The sequence below is a fragment of the Trachurus trachurus genome (genome assembly GCF_905171665.1).
Source record: "Trachurus trachurus genome assembly, chromosome: 16".
NCBI lineage: Eukaryota > Metazoa > Chordata > Actinopteri > Carangiformes > Carangidae > Trachurus > Trachurus trachurus.
Window position 1 is genome coordinate 25,362,824 of NC_139902.1, and position 25,453 is coordinate 25,388,276.

The 25,453-nt window shown below is 40.4% G+C and overlaps 1 protein-coding gene across 1 annotated transcript; it reads right to left on the reverse strand.

Annotated features, from left to right (window-relative positions):
* Window positions 1-703: 703 nt before the first annotated feature.
* On the reverse strand, window positions 704-11,960 carry dpys (dihydropyrimidinase). The gene is made up of 9 exons (XM_083990106.1): window positions 11,598-11,960; window positions 9,717-9,875; window positions 9,066-9,245; window positions 7,564-7,753; window positions 7,206-7,362; window positions 6,595-6,736; window positions 5,229-5,371; window positions 1,972-2,179; window positions 704-1,269 (listed from the first exon to the last, which is right to left on the reverse strand). The coding sequence occupies exons 1-9, from the start codon at window positions 11,844-11,846 to the stop codon at window positions 1,210-1,212; spliced, it is 1,488 nt and encodes a 495-aa protein (XP_083846232.1). The 5' UTR covers window positions 11,847-11,960; the 3' UTR covers window positions 704-1,209.
* Between the last annotated feature and the right edge of the window lie 13,493 nt (window positions 11,961-25,453).

Sequence of the window (25,453 nt, forward strand, 5' to 3'; positions counted from 1 at the left end):
CTATGACTATAGGGATTATGGCAATGGGCGAATTTCCCAAAGTGTTGAACTATCCCTTTAATCATCAATAATTAAATAAAATAATAATAATAATAAAAACATTGTTATTGACTCGTTTGAACTGTATATATTATGTAGGGATGAGTGGCTTAAATCCAGTAGGGCACACATTTCAGCTGAGACTGTACGATCCAATAGCGCCAGCGCCACACCATCCTTCCCCTGCCAGAGACAAGAGGAAAGGAGGAAGTGGTACAGCTCAAGCATGAGTAGGCCTTCTGTGACTCACACGCTGCCACTGACCCGTGTGGCAACCTGATAAGCTCACATTATGTCTCCACTGGCCCTGTGGCATAATACCACGCCAGCATGCCAGCCCAATAGGAAGCCGCCACATGATGCGCGGTGACAGCCACAGACCTTTTTACCGAGGAAGGAACGAGTACAGTCCATACATGGGCATAGATGGAGTGCATATGATAATGTGCGATCCTGCTGAATATGCAAATACAGAGTCAATCTGGGTCAACAAAGTAAATCTTAATACTTTCACGCATGTCAGTGCATTTTTAATGAATATTTCATCAAAGGGAAGAATGCTTTTGGGTGAGAAACATCAGTCCTGTTACCAATGGCAACAAACATTCCAGAAAAAGAGGGAGGAAATTAACGCTCAGGAAAAAAGAACGAAGGAAACTGGTGATTAAGGTTATGTTTTTGGTATTTTTATCGTACACAAATACGTATCATTTATAACGCAATATGCACAAATATAAAAATGATGAAAGATCCTTTTGTCTAATCACCACAATTTTTTTTCTTTTTAAACCATGAAATCATGCATAAGCCCTATTTTCGTTCCTTACAGTGAATTACTTGATTGCATAATGTATGTTAGAGCAAATACGATTTTTCAGCAGCAGAAAGGGATCCACTGAGCAGAGCTGACCTGGAAAACTCACACGGTTGAGCAAATATAACAAAGATATTATCTGCAAACAGGACATTGACCTACGTGTTGATCAGAGTTGACCTGGAGGCCAACACCTCCACCTTTATTGCATGTGGTGATTCAAATGACTGGACCATGTATGAATGACTTGCAGAAATACTTTAAAGACAGTTCCATGTAGAAACCTCTCGGAACAGGTTCATCAGCAAGATCTTCTGGAGGCACAGAGCTGGAGCTCAGCGTTCTTGGTCAGTTGTTCATATAGAAATGATGTTGCCTTTATACGGCTGTCTGACCACAGCTACAGGTTGCCCCACCTGCCGGCCAAACACAAAGCACAGAGAAAGGTGAAGTCAAACCTTTCTGTCCATGTTTTCATCTTGTTGCTTCAAATTCAACTACAGTATATCTGAATTTCAGAAATGATGCATTTGCATCATCGGCTAATATGCTCAACTTGAGGTAACATAAGACAATACACTTATTCACTTATTATTATCTTGTTCTGTATAGTTCAACATTAGGGAATACACTCATTTGGTGTTCTCCTGATGTTGACCTGTTTTGTTTGTTTAAGCAACTAAAAGGCTCAAGTGTAAAGTTATGACAAGTTCTACTTTTCCAATTCTAGGCCAGTTGCAGTGACTCTGTCAACCCAAATTAACTGACCTTTTTTGGACCACCAGAAAAATACATCATAATACAATTTATTTTTTACGATGAAATAGCAAACTTTGTTGGCAAACAGCTGCCTACACTATAGTCCAGTATCTACTCTCCTTCTGTGATCCTGCTCAATACCTACTTCCAAAGTAATTGTAAAAATCGTGATTATTGTTATTGTTATTATGTAATCATCATTATTGTGGCCGTTACTGTCTTGGCTGGACACATTTTCCCAGAAAATACCTCATCCACCTCAAACACAACGGCTATTACATGGGCTGAAAGCTCATGTAACAGCAAATAGTGAGACATTATGGAGCATGTTTTACTAGATGCAGTGTTATGTGACTGACCTGCTCTCTTTGCTTGATTCTTTTGTAGACAAACTCAGAGAAGGGTTTTCTGTGGATGAACTGGCCGTGCCCTGGTGACACCTTCAGCTGACCCGCCTCATAGACCACTTTGCCTCTGGAGATAGTGATGACAGGGACACCATGGCACTCCATGCCCTCAAAAATGTTGTAGTCCACGGCCTGGTGGTGAGTCTTGGCCGATATTTTCCTACCATGACACAAAGATGCGACCACAGGTTAAAAGAAACAGCTGCATCAGCACTAAAGTTCCAGATCACATGCAGCCTGTGTGATATGTGAGGCGATTACCACATGCTTTCTGAATACCAAGCTGCAAGGGAAGAAAACATAAACCTATTGTGAAGTCTTAATGCATTCTCTTCTAATCTGAAACTGATTGAATCAGGCCAAGATGTACTCATACCCAGCATCAAGTTACTGCGGCTCACTTACTCTGCAGCAGCAAGCAATATAATGGATTATTTATATAACATTTACTCATGTGATGCTCTCTTCTCTGAAAGGCTTACTAAGCACAAAACCCAGGCTTCTTTTAGTCAATAAAAAAAGGCACCTCAACATTTTCAGCGCTGCTTATTACATTACTGTGGCATCCATCTGCAGGCTGCTGCATGAGCACTGCCACATAATAATGCTGCACAGTCAGGATCCTGATATAAAAAAAAACTGTCTGCGCAGGCTGGAGTGGGAGGCTGAATATGAATGAGTTTTTGATGAAGAGATACAAGATAGAAATTTCACTTTCAGTCTCTCACTCAAACACATTCAGCTGTACTATGCCAACGCTCGTCTCCAACCACGTGTAACCAACCAGTGCTAAAATGTAACTAAAGAACTAGTCATGATATACTGTATGTTGATATACTACACTTACTCCACTACATTTATCTGCCAACTGGGTTACCATTAACTTGCATGCATTATTAAATGACATGACATGAGCTTGTAAAATATCCCGTATACTGTATATCCAAGTAACAGGCTGCTTTTACATCACTGCATAATAATACGATAAAATTTTATTATACCACTCACAGGGAATCTGAATTTATATCTAAACATTGCTGATACATCTGTATTTTTTCTGAGGGTTTGAGTACAAGTGTTGTTCTGTTATTGATACGTTTTTACTAAAACCACCAATAACAGTTTTTTAGTCAGTTTTCTGTAAAGTGAAAAACACCCAAAGAAATGGACAAATGATTAAAAAATCACATTATTCACTGGTTGCAGAATTGTCAGAAACATTTGGGATAATGCAAATATATAACATGGGTTGGTCATTTTAAGATATTTTAAGGAAAAGTTTCATATCATACCTAAAAATGTTAAGCTGTGTTTTGCTATGTTGCTGTACATTATCTGTACACACACCAACCTCCAATTATTGACCCACTAATACCTTCTCTTACCTGCATACAACTACAGTATGGCGTGTTTCAAACCATTCATAAACTTATAAATGCTAAGAAGGACCTTCAAATTAAGTGGCTCCATCAAAGTGTTTTGAAATACGTTTCCATCAGTGTTTCTGGGAAATATCAAAATCTCTTAGAGGGAAAGTCAATTAAAACACTTCATGATGGAAAAAAAAAATCAAACCCTTTGCACAGTACAAATTTATGATGCTGAATATATAAATCATTTCTGAGTAAAGGACTAAACCACTGGGGAAAAGCTAAATAAATCTGACTCAGCCACTTGAAACACTGAACGTCTTTTTTTATGGAGCCGTCTTTTCACCCATTCGCCTATTGAACATTTCCTGCGTATGTGTAAAGCCAGACACCATGCTTAGTGTGCACTGACAAAAACAAGATGTGCCCTCATTATTCAAGTAGCCTAATTATGAGACACAAGGCAACTAACTGAGCTTCCCAGGCATCTCTGGTTATGCAACTGTTTGTAGCCCCTGGTCCCGGATGTTATGAAGCAACACTTGCACTGAGGGCAATTAATTACGCAGTTTCACAGATGAATTCCTGCGGCAAATCAAACATGAGGTGCTCTCATGCTTGAATGGCATTGCAACATCTACAGACATGCATGCATGGCAGGCACAGAGTACACACAAACAGTGAAGCAAACAGGTGATGTCCAGGAATGACAACCCTGAGGACTGTATACTGTAAACGCCTCTATGGCCTCACACAAGCCTTCTCCTGTGTGTTACCAGGGAATTCATTCACAGCAATTAACACTGGGACGTAATGTGTTCTTCTCCAACTCAGATCAGTGGTTAGTGTCTTCCCTGAGGGGCTCAGCCCAGATTTTTTTTACAGCAAACAGAGCAATGCAGTGCCGTTCCGGGTTATATAAGTCTGAATATGCTACAGTATGCAGAGCTGCTGGAAGAAGACAAACTGTCCTCTGTACCTGTGTGTGCTCCACAGTGCAGCATCCGCTCCATATGATGATCAATTATCTCATGACCACTTGTCATACTCTGCTTCTGGTACTGAAAATAACCTCAACATTGTGCGTTCTGTACAATGAAAATTGGTTTAACTCCCACATGAACTATTCGTCATCTTTAAGATTCCCACCATGACCCACCATCCGCATCGTCCCACTGATGCTGTACGTACACATCCACCTTATGTAAGTGTATTTTAATCCTTCCCCAAAAAGTAACTAAAAAACCAAATATAGTTTATCATTCTGACGCTCTCCTTTTTTTTTTTTTTTAACTATAGCTCATGAATGTGTGAACGGTGTTACGCTTTAAATTGCAGCTATAGATAAGTGATGACATCCTCTGACTTTTGGATGGAGCACAGACATAATCAGCTTACGTGTGTGTGTATTTGTGTGTTTGGTGTGTGTGTGTGTGTGTGTGTGTGTGTGTGTGTGTGTGTGTGTGTGTGTGTGTGTGTGTTGCAGTGGCACAAGATGAAAGATATATCACTTCTCTTTTTAGTTCCCTGTATCTATAGCCTGCATGATTTACTGCTAAGCTTAAAAACCCTATCTTATTTAACTGAACGCCTGACAGCCTGAAGACATGCTTTCAAGTTTGCCCAGTGTTTCAGCAGCACCATCTGCAGTCGAGGCTGCTGATAGCACTGGGAGAAATGTCTTGACTTCATGTGGAGAGATAAGAGAGCATTAAGAATGTGCATTACGGTCATATACATTTTTAAACTGTCCTCAGAGTCAGAGTGCTGCTCTCTTTTCCTGCTGTATTTTAAAAGCTTTCTCCCAGCCTGCTGAATGGCCAGAGTTTGGGTCCTCACCTTGTCAACTTGGGGTCCCATATAACCACATCAGCATCTGAGTTCTTGGCGATCCGGCCTTTCTGCGGGTAGAAGTTGAAGATTTTTGCTGCGTTGCTGCTGGTGACGGCCACAAATCGATTCTCGTCCATTTTGCCACTGTGCTGAGGAGAGGAAACGCACAAAGCACCTGCTCTGAGTGAATGACAACAATACACAGAATTAGCTGACAAAAGGTCAGTGTTTAACTGTGCAGCGAGTAACTCATTTCTGCCAGAAATGTCAGCTAATGTGTGATTTGTAAGCACTGTTGCATGTGGGAAATCTTTCCAGTGGCCTTGGGGTGGCTGAGCTGAAACACCGTCCTCACAACAATGGCAAGAAAATGCAACGTCTGCACTCTGCAGCTCCGAGAGTTTATTGCCTTTTCTGTTTGTATTGTAGAAGAGCAGAAAAAACTGATATTTCAGCTAAAACAAATATAGAAAGAATAGAATACTTGCATCTCATTCATTTAAAAAAGGGTAAATGTATTCTTAGTCCAACATTACGCCATATTATATAAATTCATATAAGCAGGTGGTGCACTGGAGTCCAAAATGTACAATGGGCCCCTGGCACAGATATGTAGAGGCTTATAGGGGCCCATGGGATCACAACTCTTCCTATAAGAGCCAATTAAGTACATGGACACGTTTGTAAAGTCATTATACTGTAGCTTCTTGTTCTACTGGTATGTATATGGTTGTAGTTTACGACAGGTGATTATGCCATAAAACAGTTTGGTGCTTTGGATGAGGAAGAGCTAATAGGATGTCTAAGTTTAATGTAATGTGTCATGGATTTAGTGCTATGAGTTTAGTGCTATGCAGAACATGTGGGTAACTACAATTTAATGCTGACATGGAAAAGAGCTATTGTTCAAGTACATGAGGTTGTCTATGATAAAAGTATAGTATGGTAAAATAGCCACAATGCTTCCTGTTTGGGCCCAGAATTCGGTATTGAGTCTCTTTTATTCTAAAAGATTTGATGTCTAAATTATTCATATTCCTTTAAAATTGGCCTCATTACATGATGAGTAATCAGCTTTGACGGTGCATCACAGTAACGAGCATCAAGCTGACGTACGATACATGGAAATAGGGACTTTTAAGTTAAAAGTAAATTAATTTCTTCATGTTGTCAGTCGGCCTCTCTCATGAATCTTTTCATTCAGCCCTCTGCCACATCACTGCAAACTGTGTAATTGCGCAGATAATGGCAGGAAACTGCATAATAGCTCCTAGCAGCGGCTACTGCGCTTCACCATTTCCACCATTTTAGACTTAAATATCAGTAATGAACAGCGGCTGATAACAAGGAGTTACATTATTACGGGACGTACCACTCCTTTCTCCCAGATGACAGACATCCTGTCCTCCACGCCGTTCACCCCGTTGGGGATCTTGGTGAAGTCGTCTTTGCCCAGGGCCTTCTGGCACACAGAGAAGGTGCAGTTGTCTGTTCCCGTCACACTGAGATCATCACTAGCACAATTGACAGAGAATAATAAATGAATATATGAATGGATGAGGGACAAAGATGAATGACAGATGATGCTGAGAAAAACAATCACTGAGTCACTGAGACTCAGACGGTTACTGTTGAGTTACTCAGCCATGTCAGCTGCAGTGTTTTCTCCACTGTCATCCCAAATACATAAAATTATACACACACGTAATTTTTTATTCATTTGTATATGTAAATTAGCATTTTAGGTCAATAGCTTCCAGGTCATGTGATAAATTGACTCAAAATCAGTGTGGGATCATAGTACTCCACTGGCTGCATGAGATACACCTGTTTGTTTTTACATTTTAATCTTAAAAACACATTAAAACAAAGTGTGTGTCTCATTCATTTAACCCTAACTACAGTATTTGAATGTGAGGATTTGATTCCACTGGTTGTATTTGTTACCACCATGCCTCCTGCTACACTTTCTCTTCCACCTACTTGGCCAACAGGTCCATTAGGTAGCCAGGGGTGCTGGGGTCAGGTCTGAGTGGAGGACCCATGACAAAGCCAGCAGCATGGGACCACTCTTTGTTCCAGTAGTTGGTACCATCTGTGCCCAGCCCTGCTGCAATGGGCTCCCCAAACACCACACGGCCTGGAGAGAGAAGAAAGAATTGGCCGAAATGTAGGTTCAGTCAGAGAGACTCTTTATCTTTAAACTTCTCTCTCTCACCCCATCTGTTGTAATATCTAAGGAAATCCTGATACAACTTAAATACTGACATACATAAACCCATCGTCTCTCACCCTTGCCCTTCTCCACTTCAACAGCAGGTGGTGGTAAGCTCACACTCACCGTCTCTGCGTGCGTTAGACACCACTTTGGCGGCAGACTTGCTCATGACATGGACCACGTAGAGCGGGCAGTTGACAGTATGAGCGATGGTGATGGCTCTCTGGGTGGCCTCAGCCTCCACCTCCTCTGGCCGACACAGCTCGTGGCCCTCGGGCCCCGTGATGCCGAGGGCCAGCATCTTCTTAGCTCCCTGTCAGGTCCCAGCGGGAACAACAAGGCAGGATAAAGGTTAAATGAGATGGAGGGATAACAGAGGACAGCATCTGTTCGAGCAAAGAGAAGTGGGAAGGTAGAGAGTTTCTAGAGGATGTGGTTGAAATACAGTAGATCAACAGTGTTTTTGTGCATGTGTGGCTGCTGTGAACTGAAGAGTGAGAATATCATTCAAGAAATGAACGTACTGTAGGTGCTAAAAACAGTTTAACAGCCCATAATCATACTAACTAAACATGTAGCTCAACGTGCCAGCAGGAATCCTGTGTCCTCCACATTATGAGCTGCTTTGCTAGCATTTGCTGCACCCTAGTGGTGAGATATTGTCATGACATTTGAGAGTAGGAAATTGGGAAATGCAATGGCATGGGGAGCTATGTGTGTCCAGTTAAAAATGATTAGAGGTCTGGTTGGACTTCGGCCAGTCTTTTAACTGCCTTTTGAAAATAAGGAGAGTAGAACAGTCTCTTATGGAGGTTGGCAGGCCGTTCCAGATTTTGCTGCCTCTGACTGATATAGCAGACTGTGAGAAGGAGCCGGTGCGCCTAAATGGAATTGCACAGTCTCCTCTCATAGTTGCTCTAGTGTTTGTACCGTTGGTGGATTTGCGTTCAAAAAAACTGACTCAGGGGTGGAGGTGCAAGTCCGTTCAAAATCTTATAAACACAGCATGCAAATTTGAAGGTGATAAGACTGTCACAACTCAGTAGATTATGCTGTGTAAGGATGACACAGTGATGATAAGAGAATGATTTTTTGTTGAAAGTTTTCAGGGTTTTTTTTTATAGAGAGATTCAATGAGTTTGAGTATGGCTTTTCCCGTTAAAGACCAGATTGTGAAGCAGTACTCAAGCTCTGAGCTAAATCCGGCGTATTTACATGATGTCATGTGACCAATTGTTCATTAATGTGCATTGTCCTAGTCAAATAAACAATAAATGGAATGAAATGAAAATCTGGAGTAATTCATGGTGCTAATTACACTGTGTATGTTAAATACATGTTGAAAGAGGCCTGTTTCTGGGTCAGTCTTCATTCTCCAGGTTGGAAAGTCTCTGCTGAACACACCTGCTGTTTTATCATATCTTGTTCCTATTTCTACTGTAGTGTCAGTAGACATCCAACCATATATCTGCTGAATTCTCCATTACTGTTGTTGTGCTATTTCACGGTGCTTGGATTTTACATAGAAATCTGCTCGGCTGCTGTTAAACATTAACCCTTTTGGCTCAGTTTGCTCTGTCTCTGTCCACGCTGAGAAACAAGAGATCACATTTGCTCATACTAACCTCTGCTATCAGATCTCCATTCTCAGCATGCACCTGAGCTATGGCTCCGATCTCCTTGCACTGGGAAAAGGCAGCATAAAGCTCCGAGTCCGCCAGCATGAACACGTCTTTATAGGCCATAAACATCTTAAAAGAATTCACTCCTCGTTCGTTGGCCAGAGTCTCCATCTCCTCCTTGACCTGGTGAGGTAAAAAGGTATTGGAGAAGCATATTTAACAGTGCTGTACACAGGAAAGGTTGAACCCACGGCTACTGATACCTCACACCCACAAGCCACTCAGAGTTTGAACTGCCTCCATCAGACTGAGAGTTCAAGGGACAGTATGAAAACTCTTTTATTTCCTATGTCATACAGGTATTGAACTTGTTATTTCTAAGCTTTACTCTCTGATATTTATAAAATCTATCTGCTGCTGCAGTTGTGGTGTATTGCATATTTACTACTGTACTTTGGGAAAAGACAAATTTGAACTTTTGGACCTCACTGTACTCGCTTTCAACTATGCTCACTAAAGCAGTGACACTAAAGACCTTAAAGCTTTTTTTAAAGCCTTTTTGCTTTGGATAGAAACATATGCCAACTGTAAATGTACTCCCTTTTGCAGCCTATTTACTGATTTGTTTTTATTAACAGTTATCCGCTCATTCACCTTGTCACTCCACCACGTGACAGCGACATGCAGCGAGTAGTCGCAGCAAACTTTGGGGTCAGCCGTCTTGCGCCAGCAGTCATAGGCCTCCAGGAGAGACTTGCCCTTTTGGGGAATGACAAAGTCCATGATCATTGTGGTCCCTCCTGCTAGAGCGGCCTGGTGACACAACACAGCAACACACAGAAATGAGTTAAAGGTTAACTTGAAAACCCCCCCCACAAAAAACAGCGAACCAGGTGCAAAAAAAATCATAAAATAAAGATCAAATTATTTCAGCTGTGTGATATAGTGTGAGATCGGAGATGTTTGATCAAAGCATCAACACTATCCAACATCATTCCACTTTCTGTCAGTGATAACATGGTATATGGAAACACTGCTGGAGTATGTGCTGCAGGTTAAAGACATGACATTTATAGATAATGATCAAAGTTTGAAGATCAAAGTGATATAACAAGTCTATTAACAGACCTGACATGTAGAGTGAGTCAATATGTTAAACCACTGTTTTCAATTCTGTGGCTGTTTCTGCACCTCACTGCTCAGCACACTGCAGTAACCTGTGGGATCTTTATCAGCACATTACCCAATACTAGTCGGAAATCAGATGATAACAGAATTGTTTGTAAACCTGGCTGTATCTGTCAGTAATGACCAGTCAGGCATTGAGTAACACAGACTCCTGATCAGTAGATGATTGAGTTCTGATTAGATAAGAAAACTTGCATAAAGCCGTGAGAACAAAACCAGAATTTCTGCATTTTATTTGCCAGATGACTATCGAACAGAGTAGTCCAACAACAACAAAGCATAAATCTGATGAAGTTCACAAGTTCAGATTCAGACACTGTGTTGTTGAGGATCTGCTGTGACGAACACACATTTCTTATTTCTCATCTTGCAATGTTGTGACTGATGTGTTCAGACATGAACACTCTGGCCTCTGCAGCTGCAGCTTCATGTTGCTCTCGCACATCAATTATAAAACAAGTGATTGTCACACTTCTAATAAAGCTGACACATGCAGACTGGTGTTTGGTTCATTATGACTCGCTAGTGGAGCTGCCTGCTAATGAGTTATTTGCAAAGTGTGGACAAATTAACAGAAGGGATAACTGACAGATCTAAGGCGCACCAATCTAAGGTTCTAGATTTCTTTATTATGCAGGTTGGCATTTCAGGTTATTAATAATGTACAAAATATGGCCAGAAAGGTCAAGATAGGTCAAGAAATTAAGACTTGATGGTTGGGAGGATCAACAACACCATTTATTAATGGGCCTTTCTATTTCTATTTTTCTTTTGGCTCTTAAAGTTTCTTTTTTACTCACTTAAAAATGTGAATGTATGATTTAAGTATTTCTACTCTGGTTTACTGCAGTAGCCTAAAAGGTCTGGGACCTTCCTCCTACACTGACACGTGAACGCAACATGGTGCTTTGAGATGATACAAATAATCCATGTTGCATCTGTTGTTGTTGTTAGACTGGTCGCTGTGTAGCAGTGACAAAACTATCATTTAGGAAGTAGCTACTTCGCAGACCCTCATGACCCATTTCATAATATTCCAGTTGCGCAAGCAGTGTCATTATTCAGCTACATGTTTGAGCGGAAAAAAAAATAAAAACAGGAGGAAAGTTTAGCCACCCAGTCATCTCGTATAAAGAAGAGATTAATCTGTGGACAAGGTTTTACATAAAAAATAAATAAATACATACATAAAGAAATAATAATAATAGGGATATAAGTCAAGACAGAAAATAAAGTTGTAACATGAATTTCATTGTGGTGACTGACTGTTCAACTTTCCCTTTTTAGGTACTTTTGGTACTGGTCTTTTTTTTTTTTTTGCTGCGATGTAAACAAACATATCTCCACCTTAGTACCGATGTAGAAATCATCCACCGCCTTGGTGCCCATGAACGCCAGCTCCATGTGTGTGTGCGTGTCGATGCCGCCCGGGATCACCAGCTTATCGGTGGCATCGATGACTCGCGCTCCCGCTGGGATCTGAAGATTCCGTCCAACTTCGATTATTTTCCCATTTTCAATGTAGACGTCGCAGATCGCGGAGCAGTCTTCATTCACAACTTTGCCTCCTTTTATCAAGATCCCGCTGGGCTCCATTCCCGCTGTGCTCAACAACTGAGAGATTCAGAGTACAGATCAAAGAGCCAGAGAGAGTTCTGTGCGGACGTGAGGTGAAAGCTGCAGACGCGCTCTGGTCACTCAACTCACTCACTGGCTGCTGTGCACAAAGTTTACCGAGGCGCGCAGGTCAGCTCCAAAGTTCAAATCCGGCTGCAGACCAACAATAAAGTCCCGCGATTTTAGGAAAAACAGTGCCATCTGTCAGACACCGACCGTGTTGACGATTTCATTACAATCCCACAGTGAGACACTGCACACGCCGCGTGCATCGCCAGTGATTTGTCACCTGCTGTGCACGTTGTTTTCACTGGTTTCCGGGCTGTGCTCAGTTATTCCAGCCAGGTGAGTTTTAGCATTTCACTGCATGTTGATGATCATCACGAGCCTGTTTTTACAACCAAGTGTCAAGCGGAGGGGAGCTGCTGTTCTATAGTGCTTACAGTACGCCACCCCCACCCCCTGACTCCCACTCTTTACATCCTTCCTTCCCCCACCCACGTGACATCATGTGGCCTACATATATTTTACATTTTAAAAAAGCTGCGCTTATTTGATGTATAATTAATGTATCAAGGACTATTATCAAGGACTGTGAACCTCAGAGGAAATAGGTCTGTCATGTTGACACAGGGCTTCCTTACAAGACATGTCTCAATTAACATACCTCATTCTGTCACTTGATGCTTCACTGGAGCATATTCACAAGTACAGAAAGTACAAGGGTGGAATTAATCAAAGCAACTGAGATGCTGTTTAATACAACAATTTTGTGGGCAAAAACACATCATAGTCATACACATCATACTCTAACCTATTTTTTCTTATTTAGTCATTTATTACAGGACAGTTTGATCTCTTTAAATTTGTAGTGAGCTGGAAATATATCAACATGATGTCACTGTTTTTCCTTCCTTTGAGCTGTTTCTCTGGGATGTAATAGACTTGCCTCACTATCAACCAATGTTTCTAACGCCTGAGACAGGATTTAAAGGGATAGTTCAACATTTTGGCAAACTGGCCCATTGCCATAATTCCTATAGTTTTAGGAGTAGGTTCGTTACCTTTAATTGTCGGTGAAAGCTTTTTTTTTAGAACGGCGGAGCCGAGCTGCAAGCTACTCAGAGCTAGGGTACAGAGGCTAATGGGATTTCTTGGTTTCCCCTCATCAAATATAAAACCCAACAACTCCAAAATGCTCTGGTGGACAAGTTGTGACCTGCACATTCACCACGCTATGAGATAATAATGGAACGTTACGAGACAGAGTTTGTTTTCGAGGTAAATGCAGCGACTGCTTGCAGAAAAACTGCCCCCAGCGGGAATGCACATCAGCGGTTTTGCACGAATTCACCTTGAAAACAAACTCCATCTCGTAACTTAGCTCTGAGCAGCTTGCGGCTCTGCTCCGCCATTCTAAAAATAGCTTGCACTGATAATTAAAGGTAATGAACCTACTCCTAAAACTATAGGGATTATGGCAATGGGCCAATTTGCCAAAAAGGAGGCTCCGACCTGATGACCCCCAGAGATGTGTCAGTAGCCATTGCTCACTGGTAGTTAGTGTCCTACGTCCTGCATAGAATTTCTTGTGCCTGGCTCAACTCTGTTGAAGACGCAGCGTCAGAAAGTAGCTACTTTCATGCCAACCACCCACACAAGGCGCAGGCGGCGGCTCCTGCCAAGTGCGGTTGCTGCAATAGACGTTATTGTATGAAGACATTCAAAAAATGTGTGAGCTGGTGCTTGATAAAGACCCAAAGCTGAACTTAAAAACACAAGTCACTCAGCTACCAAGTACACTTGACTGTCTTGACATGACATTTTCTAATATTACATTTTGTCCATAAAAGATAGAAAATGTTCAACAGAATGGGGTTACACATTCTTTGGATAGGTCCCCCTACAGAGTGCCAGAGTGCTTGTGGAGCCCCTGATGTTCAATATTTAACCAACAATTAGTAAACCATTCAGTGGTCGAGGAGTCAGGGTTAGCAGGAGGGTTAACAAAACAGCTGAATAGTTGAAGTTCAACCCTGAAGCTTTTGAAATACGACAACTCTCTGCAGGCAGACCATCTGAATCAAGTGCGGTAGATAATGGTGTCTGGCAGGTTTTACACATCAGAGGGTAAAGATCACATGCACAACAAAAAACTAAAAACGCTATAGGGTGAGGACAGGTTTCATCAGTCTGTCACTGGGGCGACAGACAAACAACCTTTTATGCTCAGGCATGTGTTGGGACTGTGTGAGGAAGCCAGAAATCCAGAGGTGCAGGGAGAACATACAAAGTGCCCACAGAAACAAACCGCTATGCAAATTCTTTTATCTCGTCTGCCATAAGGCTGCTAAATGCACAACTGCAGACTGAACTATGAAATATTTGCCATGAATTTGTATGAACTGTGAACTTCCTGTGACTTGTGAATAGTTTTGCATCCCGCTCTGTTGTGCTGTCACTGGTTGTGGTTGTTGTTGATGTGATGATGCTTAGCTTGACTGTGGATGTTAACTGTTGTATTGTTTATATCTTACCATATTGTGTTTTGATTGCCATGGACAGGTTGACTGTAGAAGTGAATTGCCCTTTTGGGACTAATAAAGGAATCTGAATCTGAATCTGAGAAAGGCCACGGACCTTATTGCTTCTCAGTTTTGTGGACCCCTGGACCAATAAACTGAATGTTAAGTATTGAATGTTAAGTAGCCTATTTAGAATTATATCTAGTTCATATTTAGGATCTTATTATAGCATGAGATCAGCCTTGTAGCTTTAAACAGGTTGACTCTAGGAAAGAATACTTAGAGTGTCACACACTGATGATAACAGAAAGCAACGATGTGAAGCATGAAAAAACACAAACATGTTTCGACTGGCGTCTTCAGTCTTCCAAATTTGCCAGTTGAAACATGTCAGGTAAATACAATTAAACCTATGCTGTGTGAAGAAAAGAACTTGTAAATGAAAAAAATACAGATGGACAGATGAACAGTGACATCAGGTGTGTCGGTGGGTTGGTAACATAGGTGGTTAGAGATGGTAAACAGGTGTGCATGCATGTTTAAGCAGAGAGAGTAAAAAAAGGTCTGGTGACATGCAGTGGAAATAAAACATGGTTGAAGAAATGAGGAGCTGAGCCAAGAGTGCAGAGGGACGGTGGCAATAACTCACAGTAGAAAAATCACAGAGGATCAGTTTGTTGAAATGTGCGTCACTGAAAATCTTTTTTTTTTTTTTCCCACACAGGCCTAATGACACCAGCAGGCTTATTGGCTTCTGGAAGAGACTTGTCCACACCAGTCTGAGAGAGGAGGCCACAGATGAGAATCCAAGGTGTTGAAGATGGCCAGAGTTACACACTGCTCTGATGAGTGATCCACAATGACAACAGTGGGAATCCCAACAAGGTACTAACAGTGATAGCAGATGGAGGTTTAACAGGAAAAAAAACAAGCTTAAAGTATGAGATACTTTACAACAATCTTGATTGTTTTACTGATCATTTAAACGTAAAAGAATAAAGAGATGAATGATGATTGATAGAACTAATTTTGGAAACTGGATTAAATCGAATATAACTATATGAAATAGGGAAGTGAAAGCAGTGAGGAGAGAACAGGACCAGAGGCTGAGCGGATACAGATGGCTGGGAATGGGAAGTAGCTGAATCAAGGCTGGTTGTTGGTTGGCATGCTCTCTGAAATTAATATTTTAGCAGTATCTTAAAAATTATACTCGTTAAACTAAACAACTGCTACAGTTTACAGAGGAGCTGTTGTTAACCTTAGTGTTTTCATACAGTATTTGTAGGTTGGAGTTGGATCAGCTTCAGATGTGAAGACTAAAACCAGTAAAAATGTTTCACCTCAAAGATCAATATCAATAGACATGGGACATATAGCTCACATTGAAATTTTTTTTTTTTTTTACTGGTTTGGTTTAAAATAGACAAAACAACCAACAGTTAACCAAAATGTAGATATTTATATATAGAGGGCATTTACAGGCAACTAAATGAAATGTTGGCAAGTTTGAGAATTGCTAGAAGCATTTAGGATAATGAAAGTGCACAGGTTGTATTTAGACATTTTACTGCAGTAGAGTGACATTAGAACTTGGCCTGATGTGAGGGTTAACAGGTGTTATTGATAATGCAGTGACTAAATCAGAATTATTAAGACTTTCCTGTTTGCTTGGAACTGTTCTGCCAAATATTTTTTCACACACTACCCGGTCCTCTGCTCCAACATGGGAGAACTGATCATCATCCAGGAAACCCTGGTTCTGTGACAAACTTCAAATGTGAAATTTCTCCACAGAACTGAAGCTGGTCAAAAAAAAGAAAAATGTTTTGGAATTGTTTATATTTATTGTAAAAAAAAAAAAAAAAGAAAGAAAAAAGAAAAGAAATAAAAATTGCAGCAGGCGTCTGATAATACTGTGATATCCCTGGAGCATGCAACTGCCTCTCTTTCATGAAGAGTTGTTAGCCACTGGGAGAGATTAGCATTTTACTGCAGTGGATTGGTTGTCTGCACCGCATCAGTCCAGACAACTTTTCTCATCCATTAGTGTATTACGAAAACAAGACACATTGGAGAGACAAAGATGCATGCACTGGTGAGATAAGCGCACGCACAGGGCTTAGGAACACCTAACCTTCACAGTTGCAATAAACAATAACATGTGACTTAAGAGGATTTACATAAGATGAGAGGAGTAATCAGAGGGAGTGAAAAAACCAATGAGGCAGCAATGGCATCTCCTCAAAAGTCTCTGTGTTGCTGAATGAGGGAAGTTGCCATTCCGCTGGATTTAGAGGAAGGCTGTTGTTATCATTTTATTTCCTCTACCAGCGCCACGAACCAACACTGATGTCAGTCTCTTTCCCACTGAACTGAAAATCACTGAGTGCAGCTCTGAGCACTGACATGGTAAGACTCTGGCATTAGAAGGGGCATAGCATGCAGAAAAAGTGACGAGATAATGTTGAGGCAGATTATCAGAGCTCTCTTCTCAGGCAGGAGGAGGATTGTTTGGTGTGTTTGTGCTAAACTCCACACATCTGCACCTACTGTATACAGTACAGCAAATGTGCGTTAAAGATACTGCACCACAGATCTGCAGAGGGAACAAGTCAGGTTATTCATCTGTTGTTTTGATAAACCATAGGAGGGTTTTCTAGGACATGATATGTTCCATGTTTTCCCTGTTGTATCTAATTACATTGCATTTATATCTAATCCTGGCTTATGTTTTTGTCTATCTAAAAGACATTTTGTTACATCTCTGCACAGAAGACATGTGAGCTCCTCGGAAAAATGGATTACCTACATTACTGCATATGCAGACACTCTTCAAACTCACCGCACAACCAATACGAACCCCAACGTCCACACTGAGCTCACCTGGATCAGCCTGCCTGCCTCCACCTGTCACATGATAAGCAACTTCCTGACAGACAGGAAGTCCAGGGAAATCTGCTCCTTTCCCTCTGTCAAACTCTTCAAAAAATCCCTATTGCTCTCAATCTGTGAACGTTGGGTGTCTAACTCCAACAATGACAACATGGACAATGTGGTAGTCAATAGTGGTCTCCAGGAGACGGCTCTGTCCTCTCTCCACGACATGCACATCAGCCAAGTCAGGAAACACACAGGGAACATCAGTACACACCCCTCCCACTCATGCCGCTATTATTTGATCATCTTTCCTGTCTGGCAGACACCTACAGCGCAGAGCACTGTGCACAAGAAGCGTCAGTTTTTCCACAGCACGGTGATGAGAAATTCTCTCATTCACGTGAATGTGTCACCACAGAATATTTGCAATTACAGTCTGATTTATTACAGTTTTAGATATGTGTTCTCTGCATTTATTTTGCTCTGCAGGTTTAGTGAAATGCTCTGTTTCTGTTCACCTCTTGTGCATCCTCTTAATTTCAACCAGTTTTGTAACAGCCACTGATTTATATTTGTCTATCCACACGTCTCTCTACTTCTGTAGTTGACAAAAATGGTGAGTTATGTGTCATAATATTGTGGATATTTCTGCACACAAATGTTTCAGTGCTTCTGCATTTACCAGTAACTGTGCCCAGATGGCAGTGTTCTCCTCAGGTTGAAATGGAAATGTGACCTGGACTTGTGACTGCTCAAATGTACAATTGTACAAACTCAGCCAATAGTGTGATCAATGTCATATATATGAGAAATATGAAATAATGTCCATATACAGTAAGGAAGAATAATATGAGCTAAGATAGTGTGTCTGTTTATAACATGTAAGTAAAGAGTTGGGGGAATATTTGAAAATATTTGTCATTTTAAAAATCTCTGATATTAACGTTAATGTTATGTCATGAAAGGTTTCACAGAGGAACTGGAAGACATTATGAGTTATGACAACTAAAAAATCGGATTCATTCATTAGATGCGTTAATGAATGCACTTCATGGGACCAAGTGAATTATATTTTTCGTTGTAATATGCAACCTTAAATTTACAAAAAATATATATTTATATATATCTGTAATAAGGCTTCAAATGTGACATGAAATGATGTAAGATTCCTTGACACTTTGCCTACAAAGACACTATGAAGTCTGCAGCTACTTCAAAACATTTGTCAGTCACATTGTTGCAGCTCAAGCATCAGAAGGCAGCTGTTAAGCAGACTCTAAAAATGTTAAGCTTCCAACAATGGGAGGCAGAAAATGTGAAGGGAAACAATTAAATTACGCCTTGCATGAAGTTTGCTTTTCATTTTGTGAGGCAAATTTAGTGCCATGGTTAATCATTATGCTGTTGAACACGATTTGCAAAAATATTCAAGAGCTTTATGTGCCTCAGTGCCCCTTCTGTATTGAAAAATAATGGGCCTCTATCCAATTAAAAACTGCATTAAATCTCTAAAGTATTACATGCACTTTACTGGTATCTCTCTGATTAGGCTTTTCTGCATGTGCAGATGCTGACAGCACACTGAGAATGGAAGCTTTGACTGGCTGCTCCCTTTTAAATCTAGTTCAGGAGTTCAGGATTTCTGTGGATACTGAAGGTGCATGCATGCATTTACACTTGGAAAAGAAAAAAATTCCCATCAAAATCTTCAATCTGCGAGAAAATCTTTTGAAACTAAAATACACGAAGGTCAGATTAATTGAAATGACAACCTATTTCATGATTTCTAACAGTCAGTGATTTATCACGTTCACCACTTTGACTTTATTTTCTTCACAGTCTCAGTTTGTCGTTTATCTTTTCTTAAGAAAAAAAAAACATAGAAATGAGTGAACAAAATCTGAGATGTTGCTGAACGTGTCCACATTGTGATATGTATCGGGATGTAACAATCACAAGAGAAGCGTTTTGTATTCATAACAGCCCTTATGTTTTGATTCTAGCATTGATAGGCAGTGATTCATTGTTCTGCAACAGAGGCACCAGTCCAGCATGTGAATGGATGATTTATGTGACCATCTGTTTTATATTGATCATAATTTGATTATCTCTTTTTGTGTGATGACTTTTGGTGTCAAGACCCACACACACACAGAAACATACACACGCACACACACGCAGCCACACACATACACACACACACACACACACACTGTAGGCTACATACTCATGTGCAGCACAACTTTGGAATAATTGAGCTGCCTCTCGATCACTGTCTCAAACCCACAGTCCACATTCACACCCTCATTCTTTTAAAAACTGACCAAATTATGATTACAAGTAACGAGCAGGATAGTTGCACAACCGACTCACTCCCACTATCTATTTGTGTTAATTAAAAGATTTGCAACTACATGTGTCTGCAGATAATCAAAATGTCTTCTGCAGCAGCACTCCCAGATGCATCGGCACTCCAGAGCTCATTTACTTGCTGCGATCTCATGTTTGTTTAGAATTAATCAATCTAACCACAATTGAGTTAATTAATTAGTGTTTTAATGCTACTCTTTATAATTGCAGTCAGATGAGTGTGCAGACAAAGCAATCACATTAATGCAAATACAACAGATAATTGTTATCCAAACTTCCTCAGCAGCAGCAGCAGTTTTACTGTAGAGCTCGTCCCGGGTTGCACTGAGGAGACACTAGATGGCACCATTGAGCAGAGTTTCTCCTCGCTGCGTCCTTGTCACTTCCTGGATATTGTTCAATTAACTGTCCTATACTGTCCTCATTGAGTGGTTGTACATATGCATTGAGGGATAGATGACACAAGGGTCCCTGTGATACCCTCACTTGTAGATGAACGCCTATTACGCGTAGCTGCGGCTGAAATCAAAGGTCAGCGTTTTCCAACAAGTGCAGCCCACGACACATTCGGTTTTGTAAAAAGTGATATTTGAATGTATCTAGTGCAAATCAAAGGCAACATTGTCTGTGTGTCTCCTCGCTCCCCTGATAATGTTTAATTTGGTTTTTCACAAGAGGTATCAACAGCGTGACCTTAGAGGCTTCTTTCACTAAATGTCAGGGGCCGTGTTCCTCTCTGGAACATTTTTCCACAAAGGTTGCCCACTGTTCAGAGCAGCGTTCACCCATCCTCACTGCATCTATGTCAGGCTACATTTTTTACACTGCTTACTTTCATGCAGGCAAGTCAGCATTACCACCGTAGCACAATAATCTGGTAAATAATGTATGCTCTCAATGTGGCGTTTAGGAATTCGGCCAAAAAAAATGTCTGTTATTGAGGTATCTGTTTCAGTTAGAGACAAAAGTTTCAGGCGCTGCTTTGTTTGTGTCGTTTCCTCTTAAAAACTTTCCATCATTCAAATTGTATTCACAGCATCTTCATCATCACTGTCATCACCATCATCACTGTCATTAACCACAGCTCATTTTGAATTGCATGGCTTTGTAGAGTAGAGTTTTTTTGTTTTGTTTACCCAGTTCCTGGTGTTTTTCAGGAATATGCTTGTATCATTCTGCAGCCTCTCAGTGAGAGCCATTATTCCCTCATCTCTTTAGTTTATCTCCTCTGATGATCTGCTCAGATAGATATGACAGCTGAATAAATATGCAAACGTAGTGCGCGGCGCCACACTTCACCACAGAATTTCTATTATGCTCTCAGATTTAGAGACGAACAGTATATTGAGATAACAATGGGACTCTTTGGGGATTTGGATGAATGAGGGGGGGGGGGTTTCTTCTTTATCATCTTCTGATAAACTACGGATATCAGCTGAGAAAATCGAGCCACTTCTTACTCATTCGTTTAGACTAATTAAAAATCTCTATTCACAGATCTGCTGTTGAGACTTTCTGAAGACATCTTTGAAAACATCAGAATAAAATGGGATTCATGAAATCACACTTCCATCAATTAACTTAGTCAGCAGTGTCATGCCTTTTACTCTTTTACCAGCTCTGCTGTGTCCTTCAAAAACAGTTTTATTTGATAGCAAGATGAAGCCATTGCATAACAAATGTTTTCAGCTCTGTGACCTAATTACCTCTGAGGTTTTAGAGGAACTGAAAGGAATGACACAAACTATTAAATCTGATTATTCGAAAAATTCACAAGTATAATCCAAAAGTTAAAAAAACATATATATTCATTTTTATATTTCATTGCAAACTGATCTTAGGTTATTCATCACAAAATCTTAATAAGGAAGTATTTTAGTATAACAAAAGAATTGGGAAAATAATTTTCATGTTGTAAAATCTTCAGCATCACAGTCTACATGCATTGATTGGTGCACTGTTGGACCTGTGGGCATATGTTGCCTTTTTATAGCATTCTGGTGAGTATCTCAGCTCTAATACTTTGGGCTTTTGCCTGGCCCCCAGCTCCCAGCATGCTTTGAAACATGTAAGTCTCTTTTCAATCAGTTTTTGAGCATGGCATCGATATTGGCTACATTTGTGGCAGAGGAGGCGCTTTGGCAGCTCCGTTTGAAAAGAATTGCCATGGGAGGGGTCGGCTTGACCCAGCTTTAATGCAAAACTGAAAAGGAGAGGAAACAAAAAACGCTACTATATTTAACCAAATCTGCGGCTTACTCGGAAAACACATGATAATGATATCCTCTTAACACTCCTTGCAGGAGAATTACAGCCCTCACGGCAGCAGGGGCCAAGATTCAAGACTTGACAGAAGATGCAGTTATTACAGCACAATCATTATGTTGTGACTGTTTCCCTGCCCCCGTTCACCTTACTTGGTCAAAAGAGCAACACTACAAAATTAGCAATTAATGGAGCAATGCTGACTCTTCCCTCAGAAAGGGCTGCATTAGTGTCAGATCCTAAATAAGCACTTGTAAATGTGATTATTTTCTTGTTGGGTTATTCATTTTTCTGCACTTCAGTTATGTTAATTCAAGTGTAGCCTATGTATTAGCGCCCATGCATTAGTTAGACCATGTTCCTACTAGTTTAGCACATGCAGCTCTTACACAATGCTGTGGTAACCTGACAGAATGTCCACATGCAGCTGCTCTATCCCCATAATATACTGTAAAAATAGACTCAGCTTCCTTGACAGGTTTCTTGTTGTTTTTGCTAAATCTTAATTAGCGATTAGTTAGAATAATTCTCAAACTGCCTGTTTTTTTTCTCAGTGGAGGATGGTCTGTTATTTTAATTAAGCAGAGGTCAGATTTATTAACTCAGCAGGAGTGTGTTGAGTGAAGCTGTGGAAATCAGCAACAATGCTTCACATCGTGCTACTCAACACACCAATGCACATCTCCCCCCTTGCCTGCACAGCGAACTGTGAAACAAGGCAGGAAAAGAGTCCGGGGAGGGGAAGGGGGGAGTTTTATTTAATGTTTTATTGTTCACCGATTCCTTTTGATTACATATTTGATGTTATCATTCTCTTAGCCCCCTCCTTCCTAGTGATGATGATACAGCTTAAGCCAGACCCATGGTAGAAACATCCACTGGGTTTAGGAGGTGGGGTGTGGCAAGCGAAAAAGTTGACGCAGTGAGAAAGCTGGAGAAATAAAGGTTCTGTGAAAGCAACAAAAAAAATGAAAGTGGGCTCTGGAAAGGGGGAAAAAGATGGGATAATTAAAGGAGAGTGAGTGAGTCAGTTATCATGCAGCTCACGCAGAAGAGAGCTGATCAGACTATAAATCAAAATGTCTCTGTTATATCTTGGTTCAGATCTTTTGACAGTATATTGCTTGTTTTCCTCGTGCAACATGGCAGCTGGCTCCACATCAAGTGTATAGATGTACAGGAAATAAAAAATCCATTTTCAGTCTCCTCTTAGATTGCGAAATCTAGAAACACAAATGTTATCAATCCACTCAAATTCACTCCAGACTTAAAAACTTTGAGAAAGGTTTGGTTCATCCTGGACTTTAAAACAATGACAGGAAGATGATGGGTGGGAGATAGCGTATTAGTCAAACTGTGATTCGAAATCCACAACACACTGACTCAGTTAATAATAAATACAGAGAGACAAATGCAAATTTCAACAGCACAGAATAGAGTTCATTCTTGGGTTTTATTTGTTAGAAATCTCTGCAGGGAAAGATTGCAAAGTGTTGTACATTCTGTCTGTGGCCAAAAGGCAATTACTGCCAGAAAGCTTTTGACTCCTCCTGATTATGTGATGCCTTTCAAAAAATTACACAGATTTCACATCACATGCTGAGCATACCTCGGCTACAGTTGGGAGCCTCAGAAGAAAATCCTGACATTCATGCACACCACCCCCAAGCCCCCCGTATCTACTGTAGGCTTTATTTTGTCTGTGGGGACGATGAAAGACAAATAGAAGGGGGTGCTGCTTCCACTCCCTGGTCAGCACTGCAAAAAATATCTTCAATAACAAGTCGCTCACTGAGTGTAGTCTTGATTTTAAAATTCCATTTATTCCAACACAGAGAAACAGATTTGGCAGTGAGGGTGGTAAACTCAACTCTCATACATATCATGTTTTCCTGATTCAGATAGACACTTTGTTATTGTAAAATTTAAATATTTGCAGTCACATGATGCACTTTTACAAGTTTGTGTGGATTATTTGATATTCAATGCTTTATAAGATTAAAGTAAAGATCAGCAGAACATTGAACTTATTCTCTATCTTCTCTGGCTCTATCCACCTGCAGAGCAAACATCAGTGTGCACAGACCTCTCCGCTCTGTTAAAGGCACCAACAAAGTGATGAATTGTTGCTCTTTTGAAATCTTGAAATTGATGATTTTATTATAAAATGATAATGCAAGTCATATCTACATAAACCAACGATGATGCATTATTAAGTCTTGTTTGAACCTTGACTTTTACTATTACTGTAGCTACAAAGCTAAACACCTTGGATGCAATTGCTGACATAACTTGCACTACTGTTTCTTTACTCGCAACTATTATGTGATATAAACCTGAATGATTAAGCTTAACAGTGTTTGTTTTTGTACCTCATATCGTTCAGCAGATATCCACCAACAGTGGGAGCGTTCAGAATCCACACATCAACAGTGATGACGACCCCAGCATGTCCAGGCAAAAGAACTGGAAATAGAAAAAGAGGAGTGATGAGAAAAACACAAAAAAATGTCCAAAGAGGAACAAGGAGAGAAAACAGCCACAAATTAGTAGAGAAAGTTTGGTTTTTTTTTTCTTTTTTCGTTTTTAATTGCATTGTTGGTGAGACTTTATAAAATGTTGTCATTTGAACTCACAGATGTGACCAAATGTTTTTGTCTCTAAATTAAAAAAATCATACTGTGCCAGTGCTGCTGAGAATAAAATGTTACAATGCCAACAATCAGAGAATCACATATGACAATCAGATAATATGAAATAGTTCATAACATAACATTATTTCCTGCATCACTTCACCTTAGGCATACGGCAAAGTTGGTACAAAAAAAAAAAGGTCCAGGGTCTACACTGAGCAGGAGTACTCTATAACAACTGAAGACTTCATTGGGGTCGTGTTATATGTTATATAGCATTGGATAGTTGCTCACTTGTTCACTTCAAAATCTCATTTTGGTTAAAACTGCTGCAGAAAATGAATAGTGAAAAGTTGCTTCTATTTCGAACAACAGATTAAAAGTACATCGGGCTAATGATGTAAAATTTCAACACTGCACATGAGAATAAAAACTTTCAGTTGCATGCTTCTTAATGGCCCCAGCTAGTTAACTGAACTACCGCTGTCCTTACACAACCCCTGACACAAAAATAATGATTTCTCAGTATTGGGGAGGTGGTTTCTTTATCTGCTATCTGAGAAGTTAGTTTTGATGTCAGACATTTAAATAAAGTTCCTGTTATTTATTGTTTTGTTCTCTGGGATGTGAAAACATTACACCTACAGTACAAATCATCCACACTACAGATAAAACCTAACAACTTACAATATGTAGTAATATTTCACAAATCCTTAAAAATCCTAAAGCAAGTCAAACTGCTTTTTTTCACAATTTAAATATATTTACCCTGTAACAGCGGACTGTTAGCAGCTATTGTACTCAACTGGCTGCTGGACCCGTGCTGGATATTTTTTGCAGTGTGCCCCGAGAAGCGTTCAGGTTGCAGCAGCATCAGTCAGGGGCCTCAGCACTGACTGACACTCTGTGAATG

Bases quoted from the DNA above. Each gene is read 5' to 3' on its own strand.
- dpys (XM_083990106.1), bottom strand. From the start codon at position 11,846: ATGGAGCCCAGCGGGATCTTGATAAAAGGAGGCAAAGTTGTGAATGAA. The intron at 7,754-9,065 runs GTTAGTATGAGC...GGGACCTGACAG, and splicing joins ATGGAGATCTGATAGCAGAG to GGAGCTAAGAAGATGCTGGC. The intron at 7,363-7,563 runs GTGAGTGTGAGC...TTCTCTCTCCAG, and splicing joins GTCTAACGCACGCAGAGACG to GCCGTGTGGTGTTTGGGGAG.